The 23866-nt window shown below is 48.9% G+C and overlaps 1 protein-coding gene and 1 pseudogene across 2 annotated transcripts; both read left to right on the top strand.

Moving 5' to 3' along the window:
- The first annotated feature begins 12880 nt into the window (after positions 1 to 12880).
- Positions 12881 to 17113, top strand: LOC308572422 (uncharacterized protein C19orf85). The gene is made up of 3 exons (XM_081168451.1): positions 12881 to 13068; positions 14431 to 14724; positions 16230 to 17113. Exons 2-3 carry the CDS (start codon positions 14525 to 14527, stop codon positions 16741 to 16743), a joined length of 714 nt encoding a protein of 237 aa, XP_081024577.1. The 5' UTR covers positions 12881 to 13068; positions 14431 to 14524; the 3' UTR covers positions 16744 to 17113.
- A 4543-nt stretch (positions 17114 to 21656) lies between these two features.
- On the top strand, positions 21657 to 22594 carry LOC308571607 (histone H1.3 pseudogene; annotated as a pseudogene). The gene has a single exon. The product of its transcript is annotated as a histone H1.3 pseudogene (transcript).
- Positions 22595 to 23866: the final 1272 nt, after the last annotated feature.

Here is a 23866-nt window from a genome sequence, read left to right as displayed (position 1 = left end):
GGACCCTGAGATAATCTTCTGAAGCCTTTCTTCGTGTGCCTCCTCCTCGAGAGGTCCAAATGGTGGCAACATGAGAATGGGCCTTCTCTGCAGTGGCTCCCTCTGTGGAATGCCCTCCCCAGGGAAGTTCACCTGGTGCCTTCATTATACACCTTTAGTCTTTTTAACCAGGCCTTTGACTGATTCGATTGACATCTGATGCCCTTTTAAAGTGTGGTTCTTTTGGGGGGGTGTTATTAAGTTGTTTTTATTTTGATTATATATACTGTGGTTTTATATTTTGATTTTGTTCTGTGAACTGCCCTGAGACCTCCAGGTGTATAAATTCTAACAACAACAACTACTGGTGTGCCATGGCATTCTGGTCTAATCTGTCAAAAGACTTCATTTCTCCTGTGAAGACGCTGTGTATATTTAACAAGGCAATGTCCGTGAGCAATGCATATGTCTCTAGCTTGTGAACGTGCTATTATACACATGTGAAATGCTTGTGCAACCTGAGTGAATCCACAGGCGGTCTTTGCCGAGTTGCCTTTCTGAGCTGTATTTGGACACCATTCTGTCAGGCATTTGTGGCTGTGTGGCTTGAATGCGTGTGTGCTTTATCTGCCGAATCTACTGTTCAGAAATGTGTTGTTGCTGCTATTATTATTATTATTATTAGGGAACGAACATGACTCAATAGACTGCTATCATGTCATGTGCCCCTCTTTCATATAATATCTGTACCATTTATGAGGTGCCCTCTCCTCCATTCGTCCTGATGGCAGAGCCTCGCCCCATCCTTCTTCCCCTGCCCTCAGATGTCCCCCATCCACCTTGCTGTCAGTCTCTGCCTTCTCCTACCCTCAACCCCGTCTTAGGCTGGTCACCAGCTTGGCTTGAAAGGAGGTTATTCCTGGCTTGAGTTGTGTGGATTATACTGAGGGAGGGGGGAAGCATATGGAGGGGGATTCCTCGCCAGCAAGCCACAGCCTCAGCCAAAGCAAACTAGGTTGGCGCTGCTGGGTTTGTCTAACCTTGTGACCCTCCGGCGCGCAGTGTTCCCTGGGAGGGAAATGGGGAATCTAACAGATTCAAGCAAGAAGCCAGGCAGAACCTATCAAGAAAGGTAGTTTGGGCCCTGGGCAGGGCCTGAGTCACAGCTCAAAAACCTATCAAGCAGTAATAGAGAGCCTGAGCTTGTGCAGAGTGCATTTTGCCCATTCACCATCCGTCTGGTCTAGCAGGTGGTGCATCAGGACCAGTGGGCTGCAGCCCTATCCTGCCCTCCATCAAAGGTGGATCGCAAGAGGAGCCCTATCCTACCCTCAAAGTGTCCCGATTTCCCAGGGACAGACCCAGAATTACAGAAGTCATTCCCGTTTGGGGTTTGATCCTGGAATGTCCTGGTTTTCCCTTTTCCTCCCCTCCACATCTCAGAGAACAATTAAAAGTGGTGGGGAGATCTGCCCCTGCCCCACTCCTGTCCTTTTTGGAATAGGTGCCTCTGTGTGTGTGTGTAGGTGCCAAAACAGGGTCCTGTTTATACTGAAAATAAAATACCTGCACCACATGAAGGAAATTGTGACGCTGGCATACAAAGCCCTTCCTATAATTTTGAAGGAAAATGTAACCCATCTCCACTTTAAGTACTTTAATTACAGTGCCTCAGCAGTCAGCAATTTTTAAGGAAACCTGTGGAGTGTTTATTCCTGAGCCTTACACTGCAAGCCTTTACAGAAGTAAGTCCCACTGTGTTCAAATTTGCATCCATACATGTAAATTATCATATGCAAGGTTTACTGGTGGTCAGCTCCCAATTCTAGCTCCACCTCTGAGTCACTGAGTTTTAAAAACACAAGAAGGGTCTAGCTGGATCAGGCCTAAGGCCCATCTAGTCTAGAATTTTGTTCTTGTAGTGGCCAGTCAGATGCCCTTATGGGAGGGCCAAAAGCAGAACACGAGCTCTTCACCTCTGTGCCCCGAGGGATCCATATTCTTAAAATGAAAACGTGGCATGATGCTAAACCTGTTGGCCTGTTTAAGGGACCTGCTAGACGTTAAGTCTCTCAGGTTTCATTTTTTGAACCCCACACCCCATTTTGGAGTGTTTAAGCAGCTGGCTCCTGAAGACTGCTTGCATGATTCAACCTCCTCAGATGTTTTTCATGCTTACAGCTCTCTCTTTTTGGCCCTTCCAGGAGGAAACCATCAAAGGCTGCTCAATTCATAGCGCCAAGTAGACACCTCCCTAAGCATGGTCAGCTACACTTTGGAGCACAAGAAGAGCTCTGTTTGGCCAGGCAAAAGGTATTTCTTGTTCAGAAGTCACAGTGGCCAGCCAAATGCCTCCAGGATGCCCTCTCCAAACCCTGGTTGCTCCTCAGCAACGGGCATTCAGTGGCCCTGCACCTGAACATGGATGCACCATGTAGCTTCCAATAGCCACGGAAAGATCTATCCTCCATTAATTTGTATAATCCCTCCCCCCTAACAGTGAACCCAGCTGGCCAGTGCCAGCAGGACTATAGCCAGAGTGGACCCACTGAGAAACAAGAAGGTGCGTTTGGAGAAAACCCAAAATTTGCAAAACTACAAAAAAATAATAATCTGGGAGAAAAAAAACCCCAAGAGGCCACCCAAAAGAGCCATATAAGGAGCAAGCATGCTCAGTGGCCATAGAATATTGAATGTCTTCTTTGGACAAGTTATGGGAAGAGAGGAAGGCTTGAGCAATTTGCAATGGAACATTTTAGCTCCTTTTAGGCGTCACCTGAAGGAGCATCTCCACCCCCATCGTTCAACTGAGGTCTAGCTCCGAGGGCCTTCTGGTGGTTCCCTCACTGCGAGAAGCAAAGTTACAGGGAACCAGGCAGAGGCCTTCTCAGTAGTGGCACCCACCCTGTGGAACGCCCTCCCATCAGATGTCAAACAGATAAACAACTATTTAGAAGACATCTGAAGGCAGCCCTGTTTAGGGAAGTTTTTTATGACTGATGTTTTAATGTATTTTTAATACATTTTGTTGGAAGCTGCCCAGAGTGGCTGGGGAAACCCAGCCAGATGGGTGGGGTAGAAATAATAAATTATTATTATTATTATTATTATTATTATTATTATTATTATTATTATTATTATTATTACTACTACTACTACTACTACTACTACTACAGCTCCCATGTAACTCTACACAGGAGCTGGGAGTGGAGACACACCAAACAGCCCTTCCCCTGGCATCTGCACAAAGAGCATGGAAAATTGTGGGGGTGGAGCCTTTCCGTGTCCTGCATCTGCCTCTCTCTAGCCAACGGTAGGGCTGGCCCCAAGAGATCTGAGTATCACATAGCTCCCCTGGTCAGGACATCAACCTTGTCCAGAGTGCAGACAGACAATAAAAAAATTGGTCTTGAATTGAAATCACTGTGTGGCTCCCTAGTTTACCTACCTAGGATCCTGGGGTTGCACCTAACTTTGGCTGTGTACACACTATACCTTTAAAGCGTATTTGAAGCACGTTTATGCCCCTCAAAGAATTCTGGGAACTTTAGTTTAGGTAAAGGCCTCTGGGAATTACAGTGGTACCTCGAGTTAAGTACTTAATTCGTTCCGGAGGTCCGTTCTTAACCTGAAACTGTTCTTAACCTGAAGCACCACTTTAGCTAATGAGGCCTCCTGCTGCCGCCACGCTACCAGAGCATGATTTCTGTTCTCATCCTGAAGCAAAGTTCTTAACCCGAGGTACTATTTCTGGGTTAGCGGAGTGTGTAACCTGAAGCGTATGTAACCTGAAGCGTATGTAACCCGAGGTACCACTGTATAACTCTGTGAGGGTAAACTACAGGGCCCAGAATTCTTCGAGGGAAAGGAGGCACTTCAAAGGTGTAGTGTGCACACAGCCTTTCTACTCAGAGTAAACCCATTGAAATTAATGGACCCACATTAGTAATGCCCAGTAGTTGCAGTGGGCCTACTCTGGGGGTGACTAACACTGGACACGCAGCCTCCTGATTCCCAGTTATCCCCTTCCTTGTTCTTGTGAGTTATTTTCCAATATCAGGCCTGCGGTGCCTGGCACCTCGCAGAAGGTGTACTTGAGCTACAGGAAAGAAGGAGACATGAATAACTTTCCTGCTTTCTTCCCTTGCCCATTCTCTCTCCACCTGGAAGCCAGACACAGTTTTGGTTTTTGGTTTTTTTGAGGGGAGACAGGGGTAGTTGCAGACGGGGGTGGGGAGCAGAGAGAGGGATGCCTAGGGAACAGCTCATGTCATCCCTTGGCCGCCATTTCCCAAACCGGAGCCTGAGGACAGCGGGGGGCTCCCAGCCACCATGCCTGAATTCTGCACCAGCGCCAACAACTCACAGGAAAAATAAACCGAGAGGGAACAGCAGCACCGGCACCAGATGTGGGGCAAGAAGCCCCAAACCTCCGCTAACAAATACTCAGCTTTAGAAAGACCAGGAATTCTGGATTTCAAACTGGTCCAGCCTTGGGATGAGCAGGGGGCGGGTGGACGGGGGACGGGACGATGACGGTAGTAAGCCGCCTGCCTGGTATCATCGCGTTGTAATTTTTTTTATAACACCAACTCAGACCATTGGTCCAACTGGCCAAGTATTGCCGGCAGCTTGCTCCACAGAATTTCAGGCAGGGATTTTCTCCCAGCCCTCCATGAAAATGCTAGAGCAGGGGTAGGGAAACTAAGGCCCGGGGGCTGGATGAGTAGAATGTGTCCTTTTATTTAAAATGCATCTCTGGGTTATTTGTGGGGCATGGGAATTCATTCATTTCCCCCCACCCCAAAATATAGTCCAGCCCCCCACAAGGCCTGAGGGACGGTGGACTTCCCCATGGCTGAAAAATGTTGCTGACGCCTGTGCTAGAGGTTGCATGTACAGTGGTGCCTCGCAAGACCAAAAGAATCCGTTCTGTGAGTCTCTTCGTCTAGCGGTTTTTTCGTCTTGCGAAGCAAGCCCATTGATGGATTAGCGCATTAGTGCTATTAGCGCTATTAGCGGCTTATCTGCTGATCGGATCAGCTGATAAGCAGCTTAGCGGCTTAGAAAAAGGGGGGGGGAGGAAAAAAAAAACCAGCAGGAACTCGCAAGACATTTTCGTCTTGCTAAGCAAGCCCATAGGAAATTCGTTTTGCGAAGCACCTCCAAAACGGAAAACTCTTTCGTCTGGCGGGTTTTCCATCTTGCGAGGCATTCATCTTGCGGGGCACCACTGTATGTGGTCATGTAGTACAAGTATGGCCCATCTTTCCTCCAAGGGTAGTGGTAAAAGGTTCTCCACTCCCCCTTTTATCCTCACAACCAGTGGCGTCGCAAGGGGGGCAGGGGGGGCGGTCCGCCCCGGGTTCCATGTTTGGGAGGGTGACAAGAAGGCACCCCAAGGGGTGCTTTCACTGCCGCCCTGGCCCGGGCAAGCCGGCAGGAGCAATCATCGTGCCGCTGAAGCCACATGTGGAGGATCCTCCGTTTGTGGCTGCAGCCGCGAGCAGAGGATCCTGCCACTGTCCATATGGCGTTTGAGCGGCGCCGGCGGCAAACCGCTATGTACAACGCATGTGCGGTGTCGTGTGCATGTGTTGTATGTAGCGATGCTGCACATGCACTGTACATAGCGGTTTGACACCGCCGCCCGAGCGCCATACAGATCATGGTGGGATGCCTCCGTCGCCAGCAGGAACCGCTTATGGCGAGCTGGGGGCCCCCTCCCAGCCTCCCTCCCTCCCCGGCTCGCCGTAAGCGGCTCCCGCTTTGTTGCTTTACAGCAAGCTGGGAAGGGAGGGAGGGAGGGGGACGGATGGGAGCTGTGGCTCCTGAGGGGATGCAGCTTTGCCAGTGGCATAGCTCCCCACCTTGCCCGACAGCTCAGGGTACTTGGGAGTCATGGGGGTGGGGGCGTAGGAAGGGGGGCAGACATTCGGTACCCACCCGCGACTCCCAAGCCTACCACAAGCTCTCGATGGGGGGGGGGACAAAAAAAATTTGCATCAGGTACCACCTGGACTTGACACACCTCTGCTCACAACAACCCTGTGAGGTGGGTTAAGCCAAGGAATGTTGACCGGCCCAAGGTCACCTGGTGAGCTTCATGGGGATGTGTGGGGATTTGAACCCGGGTCTCTTAGGTGCTAATCCAAAACACTCTAATTGCTACACTACACCTGCACAGAGGAGACTTGCTGAACCTAAGTTAGCCATGTGGATTAACTTCAGCAGGTCTGCTCTGAGTAGGACTAGCATGGAATTTGGTGACTAATTCCACCCCAGTAATTGATCCTAAGACCTTTTCCATGCAACCACTGAGCACGATCCTGGATTTGTGGCCCTCTCACTCTCACCTTTACAGGATATTTAATATGCAAGGTGTTACACAACAGCCCTGTGCAGGGATGGATTGATTTAGGTATGATGAGGCCTTAAGCTACTGAAGGTAATGGGACCCTTTATATGTCCAGCTGTCCTTTGTCAACAACAAATTGTCGCTGTTTTTGTGTGTTGAATATATGCTATATGGTAATTTATGGACCTAATAGGCATCTAGAGCCATTTGCACATAACAAAATATGTATTTTATCAAAGTAACTTTTGAACTGAAATACAATTAAGAAGAAGTATATGGGGGGGTAGGAGAGTGGGGTCCTAAGCTATAGCTTGTTTAGCTTTTACGTACGTAAACCCGGCACTGGCCCTGTGCAGACCTGGATGACAAAGCAAGGACTTGACCAAGGTCTGTCTTGCAAATACAGGCATGGTTTTGAACTCAGGACTCTCAAATGTACAGCTGATCAGAGTCCACACTGTACCAGCTTGGCATTCAGACTGGCAGTGGACGAATTTAAATTTATATATGTCAATGAGGTATTTACATCAGCACATACAAATATTAAACTGCAAGCCCTGTCCCTCCAGAAGAGGCAAGCCCTTAAGAAACCCTTTACAGCAGCATGAATCAGACGCCTTGGCCAGACCCAGGCCAGCGAACCGGTTTTGGATTAAATGTGCTCTGGCTGGCCTCACCCGCTGTGAAAAGGCCTTGGCCTCTCTCGCCAGCCTGTGAACATGAGAGGGACCTTTGTTCATGGGCAGAGTTTGTTTTGCCACCTGTGTGTGACAAGCGCTTTGAGGTGAGGCAAGGGGAGTCTGGAAGGCGGCTTTGATTTCACCTTGGTGGGGGCAGAAGGGGAAGCAGTATTTGCTGACAGGCCGAGGTGGGATGGGGGGGGGGAGGCAGATGCTGGCACCCAGATGTGTATTCAGAGGAATGGTGTGAGTGTCTGTGAGGGGCTGGGGAGGGAGGCAGACAAACTGCTGAAGCTGCACTCCTTCTTGTGGGGCAAGTGGGGAGGGTTTTACTTCCTCGCAAGACAAACTGTAAGAGCTCCTTGTCAGCAATATTATATCATGTTGAAGAGTCATGGCTTTCTCCAAAGAATCAGTTTGTTAAGGGCGCTGATATTTGTTAAGAGACCCCCTGTTCCCCTCATAGAGCTACTATTTAGCTCTATGAGGTTTAACAGTTGATCCATCGTCCCAGGGAATTCTGGGAACTGTAGCTCTGTGAAGGGAGCAAGGGTTTCCTAACAATTCTCACATACCCTCTGTTACGGAAGGGGGGGGCATGTCTTCTTCACTACAATATATTTGCTCAATTTCTCTAGGACTCCATCACCCCTCCCCTGTCCTCCATAATCTCTCAAGTAATCCTGTCAAAATCACTCTGCCAAACCTTTCCTCTGGGCAATGCCAGGTGACAGACTATGTGTACATGGACCATTGTCTTCTCAGGATGTGCTTATCTGCGCATATCTCCAGCTCTGCATATCCCCCCTCCCTCCTCCATATCTCCAGCCCTCTGCATATCCCCCCTCCCTCCTCCATCCAGCTCTCTGCATATTCACCCCTCCCTCCTCCATATGTTAATCCTGTGTAACCCAGCCTCTTCTTAATGTATTCATGATGTAACTGGGATGTATTTTGCACTGTATTCTGGGATATGGAGGGAAATTTCAAAAGTTCATGTCACCCCTTTCTGGCTGTTCAATCTCGCCTTGAACCTGTTGCGCAATAAACTTGGATCTTCTGCAGTTTGCTCCTGCGTCCGGCTGAGCTCATTTTCTTCCGCAGGGACCCACGGACTTAGTCCGATGAGCTGGGTGGCAGAGTAACCCCGCACCCAGATTTTAGCCGTAACACCTCCAACATTTCTCCAATGAAAATAGGGACGTCCCATTCCATAATGATAATGTCACTATTTTATACCCCACACATATCTTACTGGTTTGCCCCAGCCACTTTGGGTGGCTTTCAACATATAAAAATAATAATAAAACATTAAACATTTAAAAAACTTCCCTACACAGTCATACCTCAGGTTACAGATGCTTCGGGTTGCATGATTTCGGGTTGCGCACCACGCCGAACCCGGAAGTACCGGAACGGGTTACTTCCGGGTTTCGGTGCTTGCACATGCACAAAAGCGCTAAATCGTGTTTTGTGTATGCGCAGAAGTGCCGAATCGTGACTCACACGTGTGCCGACGTGGCGCTGTGGGTTGTGAATGCTGCAGGTTGTGAACGTGCTTCCCGCACGGATCACATTCGCAACCCGAGCGTCCACTGTACAGGATTTCCTTCAGACAGCTCAGGGGTTGGAGAGGACAATTCTCAACTACAGTTCCCTGCATTCCTTGGGGAAAACCATGACTGCATCTGACCTTGAAGAGTTTGTGAGTAAATCATTTTTAACTTAGCAAATGTGTGGTCTTTTTCTATGCTAGGGGACATAGGAAACTGTGGAAATAAACTTTTTAAGGAACCTTTTGCAACTCACTTGAAAGGGCACTTTTTAAGATTCTACAGCTGTTGTAAACAAAAATTGCCCTTTTTCCCTTATGGGGTATCCAAGAGCCCGTATAGAGTCCTTACATAGGTTCCCTATTGGTAGGAGAAAATAACAGAGGCCAACCAGAGAATATTGAGAAGCAAAGCAGCTAGTACGCCTGATCTTTAATAAAGCTGTTGCAACAGGGTGCTCCCCTCACATGCAGGAGGATGTGCCTGCCCTTATATAAACATTTTAAATTCCCTGCCCTGGAGCTCAAGACCACCCCTCCATACATCATACATACATCACAGAAGGGGTGTAACCCAAGACCACCCCCCAGATACATCATACCCACATCACAGAAAAGGCAGTCTAAAACAGAAATTTGAATGTTGTTTTTCTTCTGTTGTTGTTTATCTCCTGTCTGGCAGGTTACTTGATTGGATTGCCTGGAGAGCCTGGCCAGTCTTTTGTAGTGATAAATACTTAGTTCCTGGGCCAGCTCACAGGCTCAAACCCTATTCATATCTTAAATGTGCCCTTAAGACAGGATTTGTGAGGAAAGAGACAATGGGGAGGTCTCCCACTTTGACCTTGCAGAGAAAACATTTGCTCAGTTTAGGAATCAAAATGGTTCCAGGTCGGTCTTCCTGTGCTGATCTATGTATGTGCTTGGTTGGTACACTTATGAACATTACCATATACCGTATTTTTTGCCCTATAGGGCGCACCGGCCCATAGGACGCACCTAGTTTTTTTGGGGGAAAATTTAAAAAAAAAATTTATTTCCTCCCCACCATCCGCAGGGCTGGGGTGGGGGAAGCCCAAGCTTCCCCCGACCCCAGCCCCCAGAACAGGCTGCTGCGCACAAGGCTTGCGGAGCTCTGCCCGAAGCACGGGGCGTGCTCTGGAGCGCGCCCCGTGCTTCGGGCTGCAGGCTGCTGCTCCCAAGGCTTGCTGATAACCCTCCTGAAGCCTGGAGAACGAGAGGGGTCAGTGCGCACCGACGCCTCTCGCTCTCCAAGCTTCAGCGAAAGCCTGCATTCGCCCCATAGGACGCACACACATTTCCCCTTCATTTTCGGAGGGGAAAAAGTGCGGCCTATAGGGCGAAAAATACGATACCTAAGACCTCAAAATTCCCATCACACTACCCACTTTCTTCATGCCATGCATAATTTTATAAACTTCTATCTTGTCACTTTTTGCTGACCTTTTCTCTAAACTAAAAACTCCCAAAGACTGCATCCTTTGCTCACATCCCCGCTATCTTATCCTCCCATTTTCATTTTTTTTGCAAGCCTCAGGCCTGCATTTTGCCATCATTATGAGTAATTGCTTTATAATTGCTTGTATTATCATGGCAACTCCAGCTCAGAGGGTTAAGATGAAGGGGAGGGAAAGCGGTTGCATTCTTCTGTGCCCGGAAACTCAAAACTCCCCGCCATGGATGGCATCTCCACGGTGCCTCAAGTGCCCAGAGACCATTGAAGCCTGTGACATCTGTAATTGGTGAAGACAGCAATAACAGCCACATCCCAGTAGCAAGTATTTGCTAATTGGAAGCCTGCTGCTGATGGACTCAAGAGTTGGATCTTACAAAGGAAGTGGGCAGAACAAACAGGACGAGGAGAAAAGGGAGGCAAAAAATCATGTGATGAGTGTGACAGAAAAGAATTGGATATAGATTTAATATATCTCAGAACAGAGGCTGTGCGAGGAGGATTTTACGTGGAAGAAAGCCAAAAAGATAGTTCAGATGAGTAGATAATTTTATGATGATGATGATGAGTTATTAAATTTATATACTGCCCTTCATCCAACAATCACAGGTCGGTTTACAGGAGAAGTAATTTAAGGTTGTTCATAACTTGAAAGCTTTAAAAGGTAGCATGTCTGGCTCTGTACAGATTAGGGTTGCCAACATTTCCCCCTAGTCTTTGGCCTGTGTCCTTAAGAACAGCCCAACATGAGGAAATTAGCAGGCCATATCCAGGGCATGATCTGGAGGCGCACGAGGCGGCAACATTACTGATGCTAAGCAGGTCTGGGTCTGGTCAGTCCAGGGGAACTGACCAGCTGTGAACCCCTAATACATGCTTTTGGAAATCGTAGAAAAGGGCAGCAACACACACACATGTAACAAATAAACACATGGGAAAGTTGTGGTAAAATGGTTGTTGGGATTGAGAAGGAGTGAGACTGGGATAGGAGAGAGGCAAAGCTGCAGGTAGTGAGTTACTTAAGTCAGCAGTCATGCCCCAGTGACATCAAGTAGGTGCCTTCACTGCTCTCTTTTCAATGCCTGCTATAAGCATTGTTGTTCAGGCAAGCCTATCCAGACCTGTTGACATGTAAATTAAACTGGTTTTTAGCTTATCACGAACTTAAATTATGTTTGGATAGTTGTTTTGTTTGGTTGGTCCCCCCCCCCTTTATTTATTTCGTTCTTCTTGTAAACCAGTTTCAAATACTTTCTTTTTTTAACAATCAAGCCGTATATAATTGTATTTTTTGCTCTATAAGACTCACTTTTTCCCTCCTAAAAAGTAAGGGGAAATGTGTGTGCGTCTTATGGAGCGAATGCAGGCTGCGCAGCTATCCCAGAAGCCAGAACAGCAAGAGGGATTGCTGCTTTCACTGCGCAGCTATCCCTCTTGCTGTTCTGGCTTCTGAGATTCAAAATATTTTTTTTCTTGTTTTCCTCCTCCAAAAACTAGGTGCGTCTTGTGGTCTGGTGCGTCTTATAGAGCGAAACATACGGTAATTAGCAAACAAATGGTAGCTTACCCCAAACAGAGCTGCAGTTCCCAGCACCCTTAACAAACTACAGTTCCAAGGATTCTTGGGGTGGGGGTGTAAGAATGCACTTTACGCATATGATTTGTACGCAGCCTCAGAAGAGATTTGGGGTCTTCAAGGTTGCAGACATCGCTCAGCCTTGAATCTGGAAGGATGTGTATATGCTGAGATGACGGTTTCCAACCTTCCCATTTCCTCTGACAGATTTCTTAACTACGTTCTTCAGCAGCCCTCATGATCTACCTTGAGTTGTGATGCCCTCAACAGCACAATGCCATGCATGTCAGTTGAGAGGTAAATCCCATTGTTTTTGATGGGGATTACTCCTTAGGTAAGTGTGTACAGTATAGGACTGCAGTCTCACTGTACAATTCTACAATGCATGTTAAAGGCATTGTAATGCAAGGTATAGGCAAATATAATCCAATACAGTGGTACCTTGGTTCTCAGATGCCTTGTACTCAAACGCCTTGGTTCCCAAACGCCGAAAACCTGGAAGTAAGTGTTCCAGTTTTCAAACGTTTTTTCGGAAGCCGAGCGTCCGATGCAGCTGTTGGCTATTGTTTCCTGGGCGCCTGCACCAATCAGAAGCTGTGTCTTGGTTTTTGATCTTTCGGAAGTCAAATGGACTTCCGGAACAGATTAGGCTTGGTGCTTTTGTTTTTGCTATTTATTTTGGAGGCTTTTGCAGTTAATTTGTTTTTGTGACTATCATCAGTGCAGGTAAAAAAAAAAATATTTTTATTTTTATCATCTACAATACTATCTTATTTATTTTATAGTACAGTACATTGATTATTGCTTTCATTTTATGGATCAACAGTCTCGTTAGATAGTAAAATTCACGTTAAATTGCTGTTTTAAGGGTTTTTTAAAGTCTGGAACGGATGAATCCGTTTTGCATTACTTTCTATGGAAAAGCACGCCTTGGTTTTAGATCTCCTTGGTTTTGGAACGGACTTCCGGAACGGATTAAGCTTGAGAACCAAGGTACCACTATATCTGAGTAAACCTTGTTCCCTGCAGTCTCGCCTGAGCTGGCATCCCCACCTCACCCCATCTAGAGAAAGAAAAACAAAATATGTATTTCTTTACTAACAACCAATAAATTCCTTACAGGGATTAATTTCAACCTGGTGCCTGGAAGTGACTATGATTTTCCTTAAGGTGGGGGGGGGGAGAGGGGGAGAGGGAAAGGGGTGGAGTTCTTAAGCATCTTTATCAGTCTCTGTTCTGGGTACCAATCTCAAAGCAGGCAGTCCTCGGACAAGAGGGAGAAGAAATAGATGCAGTTGGGAACAAAGGGAGTTTGTTGGGAGCAGTCTTGGGGTAGTGGATGGAAGGACAGATAAACAGACAGGCATTCAGGGAGTCAGAGAGAAGATTGCCAAGCGCTGATGTCTTTACGTGGAACTCAGCTTCTCAGTTCTCTTCATCTAAGGACAGGTATGTGGAATTAGGAGCAGATCTGGAAGGTACTTCATTTAAATTGGGGCAACTGCTACTTATTCCGTTCATATGTGTACATATGTTGTCGAAAACTGTTTGAAGACTCGATCTGCCAAGAAGGGGGGGGGTTGATGGGGGAGGGGGGAAAGAGGGTGCCAAATCTACCCCAAGCCCAAAAAAAAAAAAAAAAAAAAAAAAAAAAAAAACCACTACCCAGGACTTGAAGTCAGGACTGAAATCCCTTGAGGACTATTTTGTATCATTCCTTCTATTTCTAATATTCAGGATGTGAGGACGAATCCTTATGCAGCCCAAATGGCACAAGAGAGAGGTACCAACGGGCTTAGGGGGACCCAACATTTAAAAACATGCAATTGTTTTTCATGAAAAATGTCTATTGGGGTGAACCCACCCAAATTGCCCAGTGAGGACTGTGTGTGTTCAGAGGCAAGGAATGCTGGCAGGCTGTTAGGTGAGGCTCAGAGGGAAAGTGAACAAAGCAGTTGGCATCCTGAACGCTGCACTCCATCGCCACTTTTTGTTGCAGGTCCCATTTGTGTTTTGCTAATCTAGAAATTAACGGTCACTTTTAAGCCCTCAGCCAAAATAGGTTCCTAGTCCTTTCCTGGTTCCTTAAGGTGCCGATACAGCCTGAATAAGGACCTGGGGTCTGAACAGCTCTGAACCTGGGATAAATTCTGCACCATCTGAAATCACATGTCCAGCGGTACATTTGCAGACTACTTGCAAGTAAGGAAGCAATGCTATACACAAGAAGCTGATGTAAGTCAAGGCAGTGTCAGTTTAGCCAGGGTGGAGCCAAACCCTGTTCAATTGCATCTTTGTTTTGCCGTTCATGTGAGAAAGATAGAAGAGATGAATATACCTTTAAGGCTTTTCTTATAGCTTTGTTAACTATGAACCCCGAAATTTGGGACCTAACAATGTTGCATTTTTGAGCATTAACTATGAATCCCAGTTTGATGTATCTGTTTGGGACGTTCTGGAAAAAACAGGTCACAGCTTTGCAAAGCTTTGGCACAGGTTTGGAGGGGATCCCAAATTTTGGGGTTCGTAGTTCATGAAACTCTTCTAGCTTAGTGATTGGAAGGAAATGGGGAGAGAAAGGAGTGACATTTTAGGTGATCCTGTCTTGACTTAATGCTTCCAGAAGAGGTCTCTCTTGTTTCTATTTCAAATTTCACTAGGGATAAGGAAGGACAACAGAGATTTGCAGTGAAGGAGACAGCGATGGATGGGTTTAGCAAGAGGTGTTGCAACTCAGCTTACTTGGGGAGGGGGGGAAACATGCCATGACTATGCTCCTCTAATGGGGGCTCTCTTCTCCCACCTCTCCAGGCCCAATCAGAGCTTCCTTCGCAGGTGCAGGCTACCATAGCAAAAGCAGGACTTTGCAGGAGGTGCTTCGTATCAACTCCTAACAAAACTGAGAATGCCACATGGCAGCCACATCTCTCAGCCTTCCATGGCGCCTCCACGGCCCCTGACTTCATACGAGCGTGGGAGGGATCTGTGCACCTTTGTGTCAACAGCAGCATCCCACGTCATGCGCACCTTGCAGAGACCCTGCAGGAGCCGGCCCGGCAAGAGGAAAGTGAACCACCGGAGGTTCCTACAGAACCAGATTTGCAGGTAGGACATTTGAAGGACATAAGACGAGCCCTGATTGAGCAGGCCAGTGGTCCACGCTGTTGTCACCATGCATGGCCAACCAGAGGCCTGTGGGAAGCCTGTGAGCAGCACCGGAGCACAAAAACAATCTCCCCTCCCATAGTTTCCAGCCACAGATATTCAGAAGCATTGCTGCTTCTGAACTCAAAACAGCTACCATCCCTGTTCTCCCCATCCCCACCTCACCCCCATGCTTCTGACTCTAGAGTTTATTTGGGAGAAGGGAAGAGAAGTCTTGGGCAAGATGCCCTGAGTGGTCCATCTCCTCCTTGCTAATGTTCCTTCTGCCCGTTGACTTGCCCTCCCCCTCAGGGCTCAATACATATAACCACCCAGAGGGCAAGTGAAGGATTCCACTCTGTCGTCTCACTCTGTCACTTCCCGCATGCTCAGAGAGGGCAGGGGAACAGGCAGTGATAGCACAGCAAAGGAGGGAGGGAGGGAGGGAGAGGAGCAGAGCCTGGAGGTTTGGGGAAAGGAAGGGCAACAGCGATGGGGGCCTTGGCAAATGCCTGGCGTTGCCTATCTGTCTCTGACAATGGCTCTGCTCTCCCCCCACAAAATGCCAAACTGGGGCCTATAAGCAGATTCAGAGGGCTGTTGTGGGAAAATATCAGATCTTTTGGGTGATAAGCACTGGATTGCTCAGTTGGTTAAAGCATGGTGCTGATAACACCAAGGTTGCAGGCTTGATCCCCGTGAGGGACAGCTACATATTCCTGCATTGCAAAGGGTTGGTTTTTTTAGGAAGGAAAGCCCCTTCCAACTCCATGATCTAGGAATAGGTAATAATAATAATAATAATAATAATAATAATAATAATAATAATAATAAATGCACCCCTGAGATGGAGGCATGCTTACAAACTGCGCTGTAAGGCATGGTGAGAAACTCTGATGTATCCAGTGCTTTTTTTCCTGGGGGCGCACAGGGGTACGCATACCCCTAAACATAACCACTGTGCCTTGGGCTTGCCGATCAGAAGGTCGGTGGTTTGAATCCCCGTGACGGGGTGAGCTCCCATTGCTGTCCCAGCTCATCCCAACCTAGCAGTTCGAAAGCACGTCAAAGTGCAAGTAGATAAATACCGGTAGGTACCGCTCCGGCGGGAAGGTAAACGGCGTTTCCGTGCGCTGCTCTGGTTTCGCCAGAAGCAGATTAGTTATGTTGGCCACATGACCTGGAAAAACTGTCTGCGGACAAACGTCGGCTCCCTCGGCCAGTAAAGCTAGATGAGCGCCACAACCCCAGAGTCGTTTGCAACTGGACTTAACTGTCAAGGGTCCTTTACCTTTAAGTTTGGCCTCATTGAGGGGCAGTATTTCAATATGAGTGGGAAAATGAGAGTACCCCTAAACATTTTTTTAAAGAAAAAAAGGCGCTGGGTGTATCCCATAGTGCACTGCTTCAGGTAAACCCATTGCAGCCTGCAAGAAAACTCACAGCCTTTTCTTTTCTCCCCCCAGGAGTTTCTCAGACATTGAGGCTGCTACTCGCCGCTTGGCCTCCTCCATCCTTTCCCAGGAGGCTCAGACACCCCGTGCAGCATCTCAGCAAATGAATCCCCCCAAGCCCAACAACCCACCCCCCGCCCGGGCTCCTCCTGGCTCCTTTTTGGGCACAGCAGAAGCGTTTCTGGCTCCCGACCCAAGCCCCAGCTGGGCTCTCTCCCTTGATGCCCTGATGTCAGGACCAGATGAACTTTTCGAGCCCATCACCGAGGAGATGGAACCGGCAAGCAACACCTTGTCTCTGTGTGGTCCCGATCCCTTAGTGTCGTGCCTGCTGGGATGTAATAATGCGCCATCCGGCCTGCCGTCCAACAGAGAAGTTTCTGCAGCCTGTGGAGCTTGCCTAGTAGCTGCAGACCAGTGCTTTCCGGGGGCATCTGAATGCTCCATTCCTGCCTCCAACCCAGGGGCTCTGGTGGCTTCTGACTATGACAACTGCGTGCCCTTCTGGGAGCTGGAAACATGGTGACTTGACCTCCAGCTTTAACATCCATCTCAATGTCCTGTTTGGTCCAAGGTGGAGGGTTCATACACACGTTTGTGTTCATTTATCCTCATCTGTGCATTCGTTTTGCCTAATGGACACCTGTTTGCAAGCCAGTTCCCCCAGTGCCATGTATCCTTGTACATCATATTCCTTAATATTTGCATTTTTGTACGCACCTTTTCCAAAGAAGTCTTCAACATCTCTGTGCTGTGCTGTCCATTTAATGTTCCATAGAGTGAGTTGGGAAACTGGAAAAGTCTAGAGGAAACATTTCTTCCTTTCTCTTCTCTCAGCCATTCTTTCCCTTTTGAACCCTCTCCTTTCCTTCCTCTCAGGTAATCTACTGTACTCAATAGTTCTGAAAGAGGAATGAAACAACTTAATTAAATCATTTGTTGGCTTTATATATTCATCTCCAAGTATTTTCTTCTTATGCTCATGGTATGTAAATGTAAACTATGCTTGGCTGTTTAACTGATTCAACTGAAGAGCAGAAAGTTAATTATTGCTCTGCCTAAAATTGCTAATAATGTCCCTCTCTGAATTTTGTACACCTGATTCAATGATGTGACTATTAAATGTTTGTTTCTTACTGCCACCTAGTGGACTGTTCTATTATTATCCATATCTTGCGCATCATGTATTCCCCGCATTTAATCCCTTTAAGTGAGGACCGGGGCCATGTGGCATGTCATTGTGCCACGAGAGAGACAGCCACATCATGGCATCTGCTGCTGGGGCCTCCTAATGATGTTGGACTACAGCTCCCATCATCCCTGAGTGTTGACTGCTGGCTGTGGCTAATGGGAATTGTACTCCAACATCATCTGGTGAGCTACAGGTTCCCCACTGCTGTATTTCAAGTAACACCCCAGGCCCTAGGCTTTCATGGCTTCTAGAGCAAGTTAGTGGCTTTGCAAGGAAAGTTGTGTGTGAGCGTGTGGTGTGGTTTTGATAGAAATATAGATAGATAGATGAAAGATAGATAGATAGATAGATAGATAGATAGATAGATAGATAGATAGATAGATAGATGATAGATAGATAGATAGATAGATAGATAGATAGATAGATAGATAGATGGATGGATAGATAGATAGATAGATGATAGATAGATAGATAGATAGATAGATAGATAGATGGATGGATAGATAGATAGATAGATAGATAGATAGATAGATAGATAGATATTTAAAAAAGAGATAGCTTCGGTAAGATTTCTGTGTCCCTGCGTAGCACAGATGCTAAAAATGCAAAGCATTCATGTTTATCTACAACAACTCTGCAAAGGTACATGAGGCTGAGAGGGAGAAATTCCCTCACTGCCACCATTTCAAAAGAGTTGTTGTTGTTTAGTCGTTTAGTCGTGTCCGACTCTTCGTGACCCCATGGACCAGAGCACGCCAGGCACTTCTGTCTTCCACTGCCTCCCGCAGTTTCAAAAGAGTAGAACCCAGGAATTTCATAAATCACACCGTGGTTTCAGTATACCAGCTGCTGCTATGTTTATTATAAAAAGGTAAAGGAATCCCTGACCGTTAGGTCCAGTCGCGAACGACTCTGGGGTTGCTGCGCTCATCTCGCTTTATTGGCCAAGGGAGCCGGCATACAGCTTCCGGGTCATGTGGCCAGCATGACAATGCCGCTTCTGGCGAACCAGAGCAGCGCACGGAAATGCCGTTTTCCTTCCTGCCAGAGAGGTACCTGTTTATCTACTTGCACTGCCGTGCTTTCGAACTGCTAGGTTGGCAGGAGCTGGGACAGGGCTACAGGAGCTCACCCTGACCCCGTCACAGGGATTCAAACCACTGACCTTCTGATCAGCAAGCCCTAGGCTCTGTGGTTTAGACCACAGCACCACCCTATGTTTATTATACAAGTGGGCAATTTAAAAATCTGGGAGAATGGAAATAAAACTAAGCTGAACTCCCATTTCCTCAAAGCACACAAGTTTTCTCCCATAAATAAATTTTCTTGTGACTTAAGCTGTAACTCTCCAAGAAGACCCCTTGATGTGAGTTATGTACATTTGTTGCATGCACAGGTTAAACAAGGTGTGATCCTGTGTAGTTTTGTAACGCTATCTTTTGCTTGTTTTTTATGGTTGCTATGGCTTTTTAAAAAAGCATTCCTTCAGAGGAGGCAAAGGACTGCTTTTTTTAATTTAAAAAATCCATATTATTTGAAATGGAATGCAAATGCATTAATTTCACTCATTAGAAAAGTATATGAGGACCATGAAGGGGGATTAAGGTATTACCACAAGTAACAAAACATAGAAATGTCACTAGGCTGCATTGTATCCATCCTATGTCTATAGTCTAAACCAGTGTTTCCCAAACGTTTTTGGGCAACGGCACACCTGTTAGCCGGAAAAAAATCTCGCGGCACACCACCATTAAAGCCCCGCCCCGTGACGTCAGCGCGCAGCGTCACGCCGGGAGGGACGCACAAAAGTGAAAGTTTTTTCCCTCCCCCTTGCCGGGGTGGGAGGAGGCAGCAGAGCGAGGGCAGCTGAGGCGGCGGCGGCTGTTGTGGTGGTGGCGGCGATAGCGGGCGGAGGAGGGGGCGGCGGCGGGAGTTGCTGCTGCTGTTGTTGCTGCTGCTGCCCGGACATGCCGGCCTCCTCCTCCTCCGCTGTCTCGCGCTCCTCCCTTTTGCGCGCGCTGCCCCGCCGCTCGGCACCACCACCGCGGAGCCGCCCCCGGCTCGACGCGGATCCTCGCCGCCGCCGCCGCCTCTCACCGCCCGACTCGCCCGCCTTCCTCCCACGGCACACCAGCCGATGTCTCACGGCACACTAGTGTGCCGCGGAACACCGGTTGGGAAACACTGGTCTAAACAACATAGAGTCTTCCAATATGCTGCTGGACTACAACTCCCACCCTCCTTGGTTGGCCATTGACCATGCTGGCTGTGGCTGATGGCAACGGGAACCCAAAAACATCTGGCAAGAACTGTGCCCTAAAGTGTACTTTATGAGACTGTAAGGGCAAGAGATGTTCCGTATTTTTCGCCCTATAGGATGCACTTTTTCCCCTCCAAAAATGAAGGGGAAATGTGTGTGCGTCCTATGGGGTGAATGCAGGCTTTCGCTGAAGCCTGGAGAGTGAGGGGGGTCTGTGCGCACCGACCCCTCTCGCTCTCCAGGCTTCAGGAAGCTATCCGCTAGCCGTGGGAGACGCAGCTCTCCCACGGCTAGCGGAGAGCTTGCCAGCACCCAGAAGCTTGGGGCTCGCTGGGCTCAGCACGCCCCAAGCTTTGGGCTTCGCGCAGCCCTCCGCTAGCCGTGGGAGAGCTGCGCGAAGTCGCGCGGCTCTCCCACGGCTTGCGGATAGCAGCCTGTTCTGGGGGCTGGGGTCGGGGGAAGCTTGGGCTTCCCCCGCCCCAGCCCCGTGCCTGTGGGGGAAATAATTTTTCCCCCTTAATTCCCCCCCCCCAAAAAAACTAGGTGCGTCCTATGGGCCGGTGTGTCCTATGGGGCGAAAAATACGGTATTGCAAAGAGATGTATGGAGCATGCCAAAATTGCCAATTTGCAGAAGGATTTAATGATATTAGAGGCTAACTTAAAATTGGCTTAATAACAGAGGTTTCAGGTACAGTGGTATCTCAGGTTAAGTACTTAATTTGTTCCGGAGGTCCGTACTTAACCAGAAACTGTTCTTAACCTGAGGTACCACTTTAGCTAATGGGGCCTCCTGCTGCTGCTGCGCCGCTGGAGCACAATTTCTGTTCTCATCCTGAAGCAAAGTTCTTAACCTCAAACACTATTTCTGGGTTAGCAGAGTCTGTAACCTGAAGCGTAAGTAACCAGAGGTACCACTATATTGCTTATCTGTATTCTGATTTCTGGTTGTTGTTGTTTTTTGTTTTTTTTAATGCAGCATCATAATCCTGCAGTTCTGAATAAATATTCTGCTCTTCGTTCATTTACCATTCATCCATGGGCAGAGGCACTGGCCTCTATAGCCATTTAGTGCCCTCTGTGTTCCATATACTTCAGCATATTATATATGCTATCCCCTTTCAAGTATAAAATAAATAGCAAACAATGCGATGATGTGGGAAGGGGGGAAGTTGGAAGAGAAAATAACTTTTAATAAAAACATTTCTCATGTTCCAGTGCTAGACAATAGAAACCAATCAAATCAATAGTGTCTTATGGGGAACTAATGGGTCACCTTTAAAATGTTGTGGGTTCCTTAGGGGTCCAGGTCTTAAGTATCACAATAAAGAAAAGAAAAAGGGAAAGGACAATTATGTTTTAGAAATTTTCTATGTCCTAAAACTGAGGGCCTTTCTGTGCGAGGCAACTTCTCTCTGGGCCCAAAGTGAATGAATGAATGTGTTACTTGGCCCAACTCGAAGCGCTTTTGCGCAACAACGGCCGCTCCGGAGACGCCGGGTCCCCCACCAGCGGGGCGCAGACCCCCCCGAGATTGGCCCGGCGCGTTTCTCGGGCCCCCGATCGCCGCGAGAAGTTTTTAATTTAGCCGAAAAAGGCCCAGATTTCCCGGCGCCAGGCGCGCCGAGCGGGACTCGGCCGCGCTTCTGCCTGGTTTCCCCCGGCGCGCCGCCTCCCCGGCCCGCGAGGCGGCCGGGCTCGGAGAGAGAGGCTCCCGCGGGTCCCTTTCGCCCGGGGCCCGGCGCGCGGCGAGGCGGCGACGCGGCGATTTGGGCCGTTTTGTGGCACTCAAGAAACACAAAGTTGCAGCGGGGACAGGAGCCATGTCTGGCTGCGGAGGAGAGCGCGGGGTCTGCGAGCGCACCAATCAGCGCGCAGCTCCGCCCCTATAAATAGCAGGCAGCTCCGGGGCCGCACTTCAGACTTTACTTTTCGGTTCCGAGAGGTTCTAGCCCGCAGCCCGCAGCCTCCTCCTCCTCCATTCAGCATCAGCCCCAGCGGAAAGCCGTCGCGAGCAGAGGCGACCATGTCGGAGACTGCTCCCGAAGCGCCCGTGGCCGCGGCGCCGGCCGCCAAGGCGCCGGCCAAGAAAGCCAAGAAGCCGGCGGGAGCCGCCAAGGGGCCGCGCAAGGCGTCGGGTCCCAGCGTGACGGAGTTGCTGACCAAGGCGGTGGCCGCGTCCAAGGAGCGCAACGGGGTGTCCCTGGCGGCGCTCAAGAAGGCGCTGGCGGCCGCCGGCTACGACGTGGACAAGAACAACAGCCGCATCAAGCTGGGCCTCAAGAGCCTCGTCAGCAAAGGCACCTTGGTGCAGACCAAAGGCACGGGCGCCTCGGGCTCCTTCAAGCTCAACAAGAAGCAGCTGCACGACACGGCCAGGGACAAGGCGGCGGCGGCGGCGGCGGCGGCCGGGGCCAAGAAGAAGCCGACCGCCGGGCGCACCAAGAAGGCGACGCCCAAGAAGCCCGCCTCCGGCTCGGCCAAGAAGCCCAAGAAGCCGGTCGCCAAGAAGAGCCCCAAGAAGGCGGCGGCGGCGGCCAAGAAGCCGGCGGCGGGCGCCAAGAAAGCGGCGGCCAAGAGCCCCAAGAAGGCCAAGGCCGCCAAGCCCAAGAAGGCGGCGCCCAAGAGCCCCGCTAAGGCCAAGGCCGTCAAGGCGAAGGCCAAAGCCAAGCCCAAGACGCCCAAGGCCCGAGTGGCCAAGCCCAAGAAGGCGGCGCCCAAGAAGAAGTGAAGAGGCCACGCCACGCCCGCCCGCCAGCAGCCCTCGCCATCCCAAAGGCTCTTTTAAGAGCCACCCACTTTCTCACCCGGAAAGAGCTGACTTGCGCTGCACCAGTGGTTTTCCCTTCCTGCAAGTTTGGAAAGTCAAATCAGACCCCCACCCGCCCGCTTTTTAATAAAAATAAAGGGACGCACTTGCACCCTAGTTTGCGCCTGCACTTCGGAGTAGCTATGCACAGGGTTAGAGGTTCGTTTAGCCTCTTTAGCGGTATGGCTTGGGGTACTTGGTTTTACAGGGCTGTACCAGGCATCATAAGCATCACGAGAGGTTTCCCGTACTTGAGGGTTTGGAAAGTCACACCTCGCCCGCACGCCTGCTTTTTAATAATCAAAAATAAAAGGGACTCTGCAATCCCTGCCTGCACTTAACACAGCATAGTGGACGCTAGCAGCTCGCGCACGTTAAGCCATGGGGCTTCAGGGGTACCAACTTTCCCCGCGACCTTGGGTGCATGGCGTGCATGGCCCTAGCACCAAGATTGGTGGGTGCCCATTCATGGGGAATTGTGTGGGTGCTCGGGAACCCAGGGAGTTGCCACCTATGTCTGGCACCCTAACAAGGGGCGCCGACATGGGTTCCGGGACTGGCCTTTGGACAGTGCCCGCACCCCGCCCGCTGTTAATAGGAACGCAGTCACTGACACTACAATAGACAGCGCTGGCACTTCTGACAACTACGCACAGCTTCGTGGCTGTGGTTACTTGAGTGTGAAAGGCAGTGGCTTGTTTGCGCGGGATTACTGCAGCGACATCAACGAAGCATGCATTTTTTAAAAGTATTAGAATTATCGATTCTTAAGACGCGGAGAACCTGTCTTGTTCCGACCAAATATCCATTTAAGCCAGCATCTTCTTTTAAGCGTGGCCAAGAGTTCTTTCTGCGAGGGGGACATGAGTGCAACAAAGCTTGGTGTACGAGTTCCAGGGGTGTAGACACACAATTTCCCGCTCAGTGTGTTTCCACTCCTTTCAAAAAAACGATTGTGGAAGGGGGGGCGGGGCGGCGTGTGTCCGTGATAGATGTTGGGACCAACGTATGCAGTTGTGCGGGTCTGCATAAAAGGCGGATCTACACGGATCCTCATGGATCCTCCACTTTTTAAAAAATAATTCCAACAAATGCAGTGTCAAATCACACCTAGAAGGCACGCCTACAAACTGGACTATAAAAATCGTGGATCCAACACTTTGCCGCGCTGCAGTACCATAAAAACATGGATCCGAGGCACGGATCCTCATGAATTCATATGATTTTTATATTGAAACAAAATAAAAACACCATGCTACTGTAGACCACATATTAGTCTGTAGGAGGAACCAAAAAAATCACGCATCCACTGTTTCGTGGTGCCGCAATGGCGCAAAAACATGGTTAAAAAACACGGATCCTCATGAATCTTCATGATTTTTGCACTAG

The sequence above is a fragment of the Podarcis bocagei genome (assembly GCF_964188305.1).
Source record: "Podarcis bocagei genome assembly, chromosome: 13".
NCBI lineage: Eukaryota > Metazoa > Chordata > Lepidosauria > Squamata > Lacertidae > Podarcis > Podarcis bocagei.
This window is presented reverse-complemented; position numbering and strand designations above follow the sequence as displayed.

Excerpts from the sequence above, each read along its gene's own strand:
- LOC308572422 (XM_081168451.1), top strand. The coding sequence starts at position 14,525 with ATGCCACATGGCAGCCACATCTCTCAGCCTTCCATGGCGCCTCCACGG. Across the intron at positions 14,725-16,229 it reads CTACAGAACCAGATTTGCAG|GAGTTTCTCAGACATTGAGG; the intron begins GTAGGACATTTG and ends TTCTCCCCCCAG.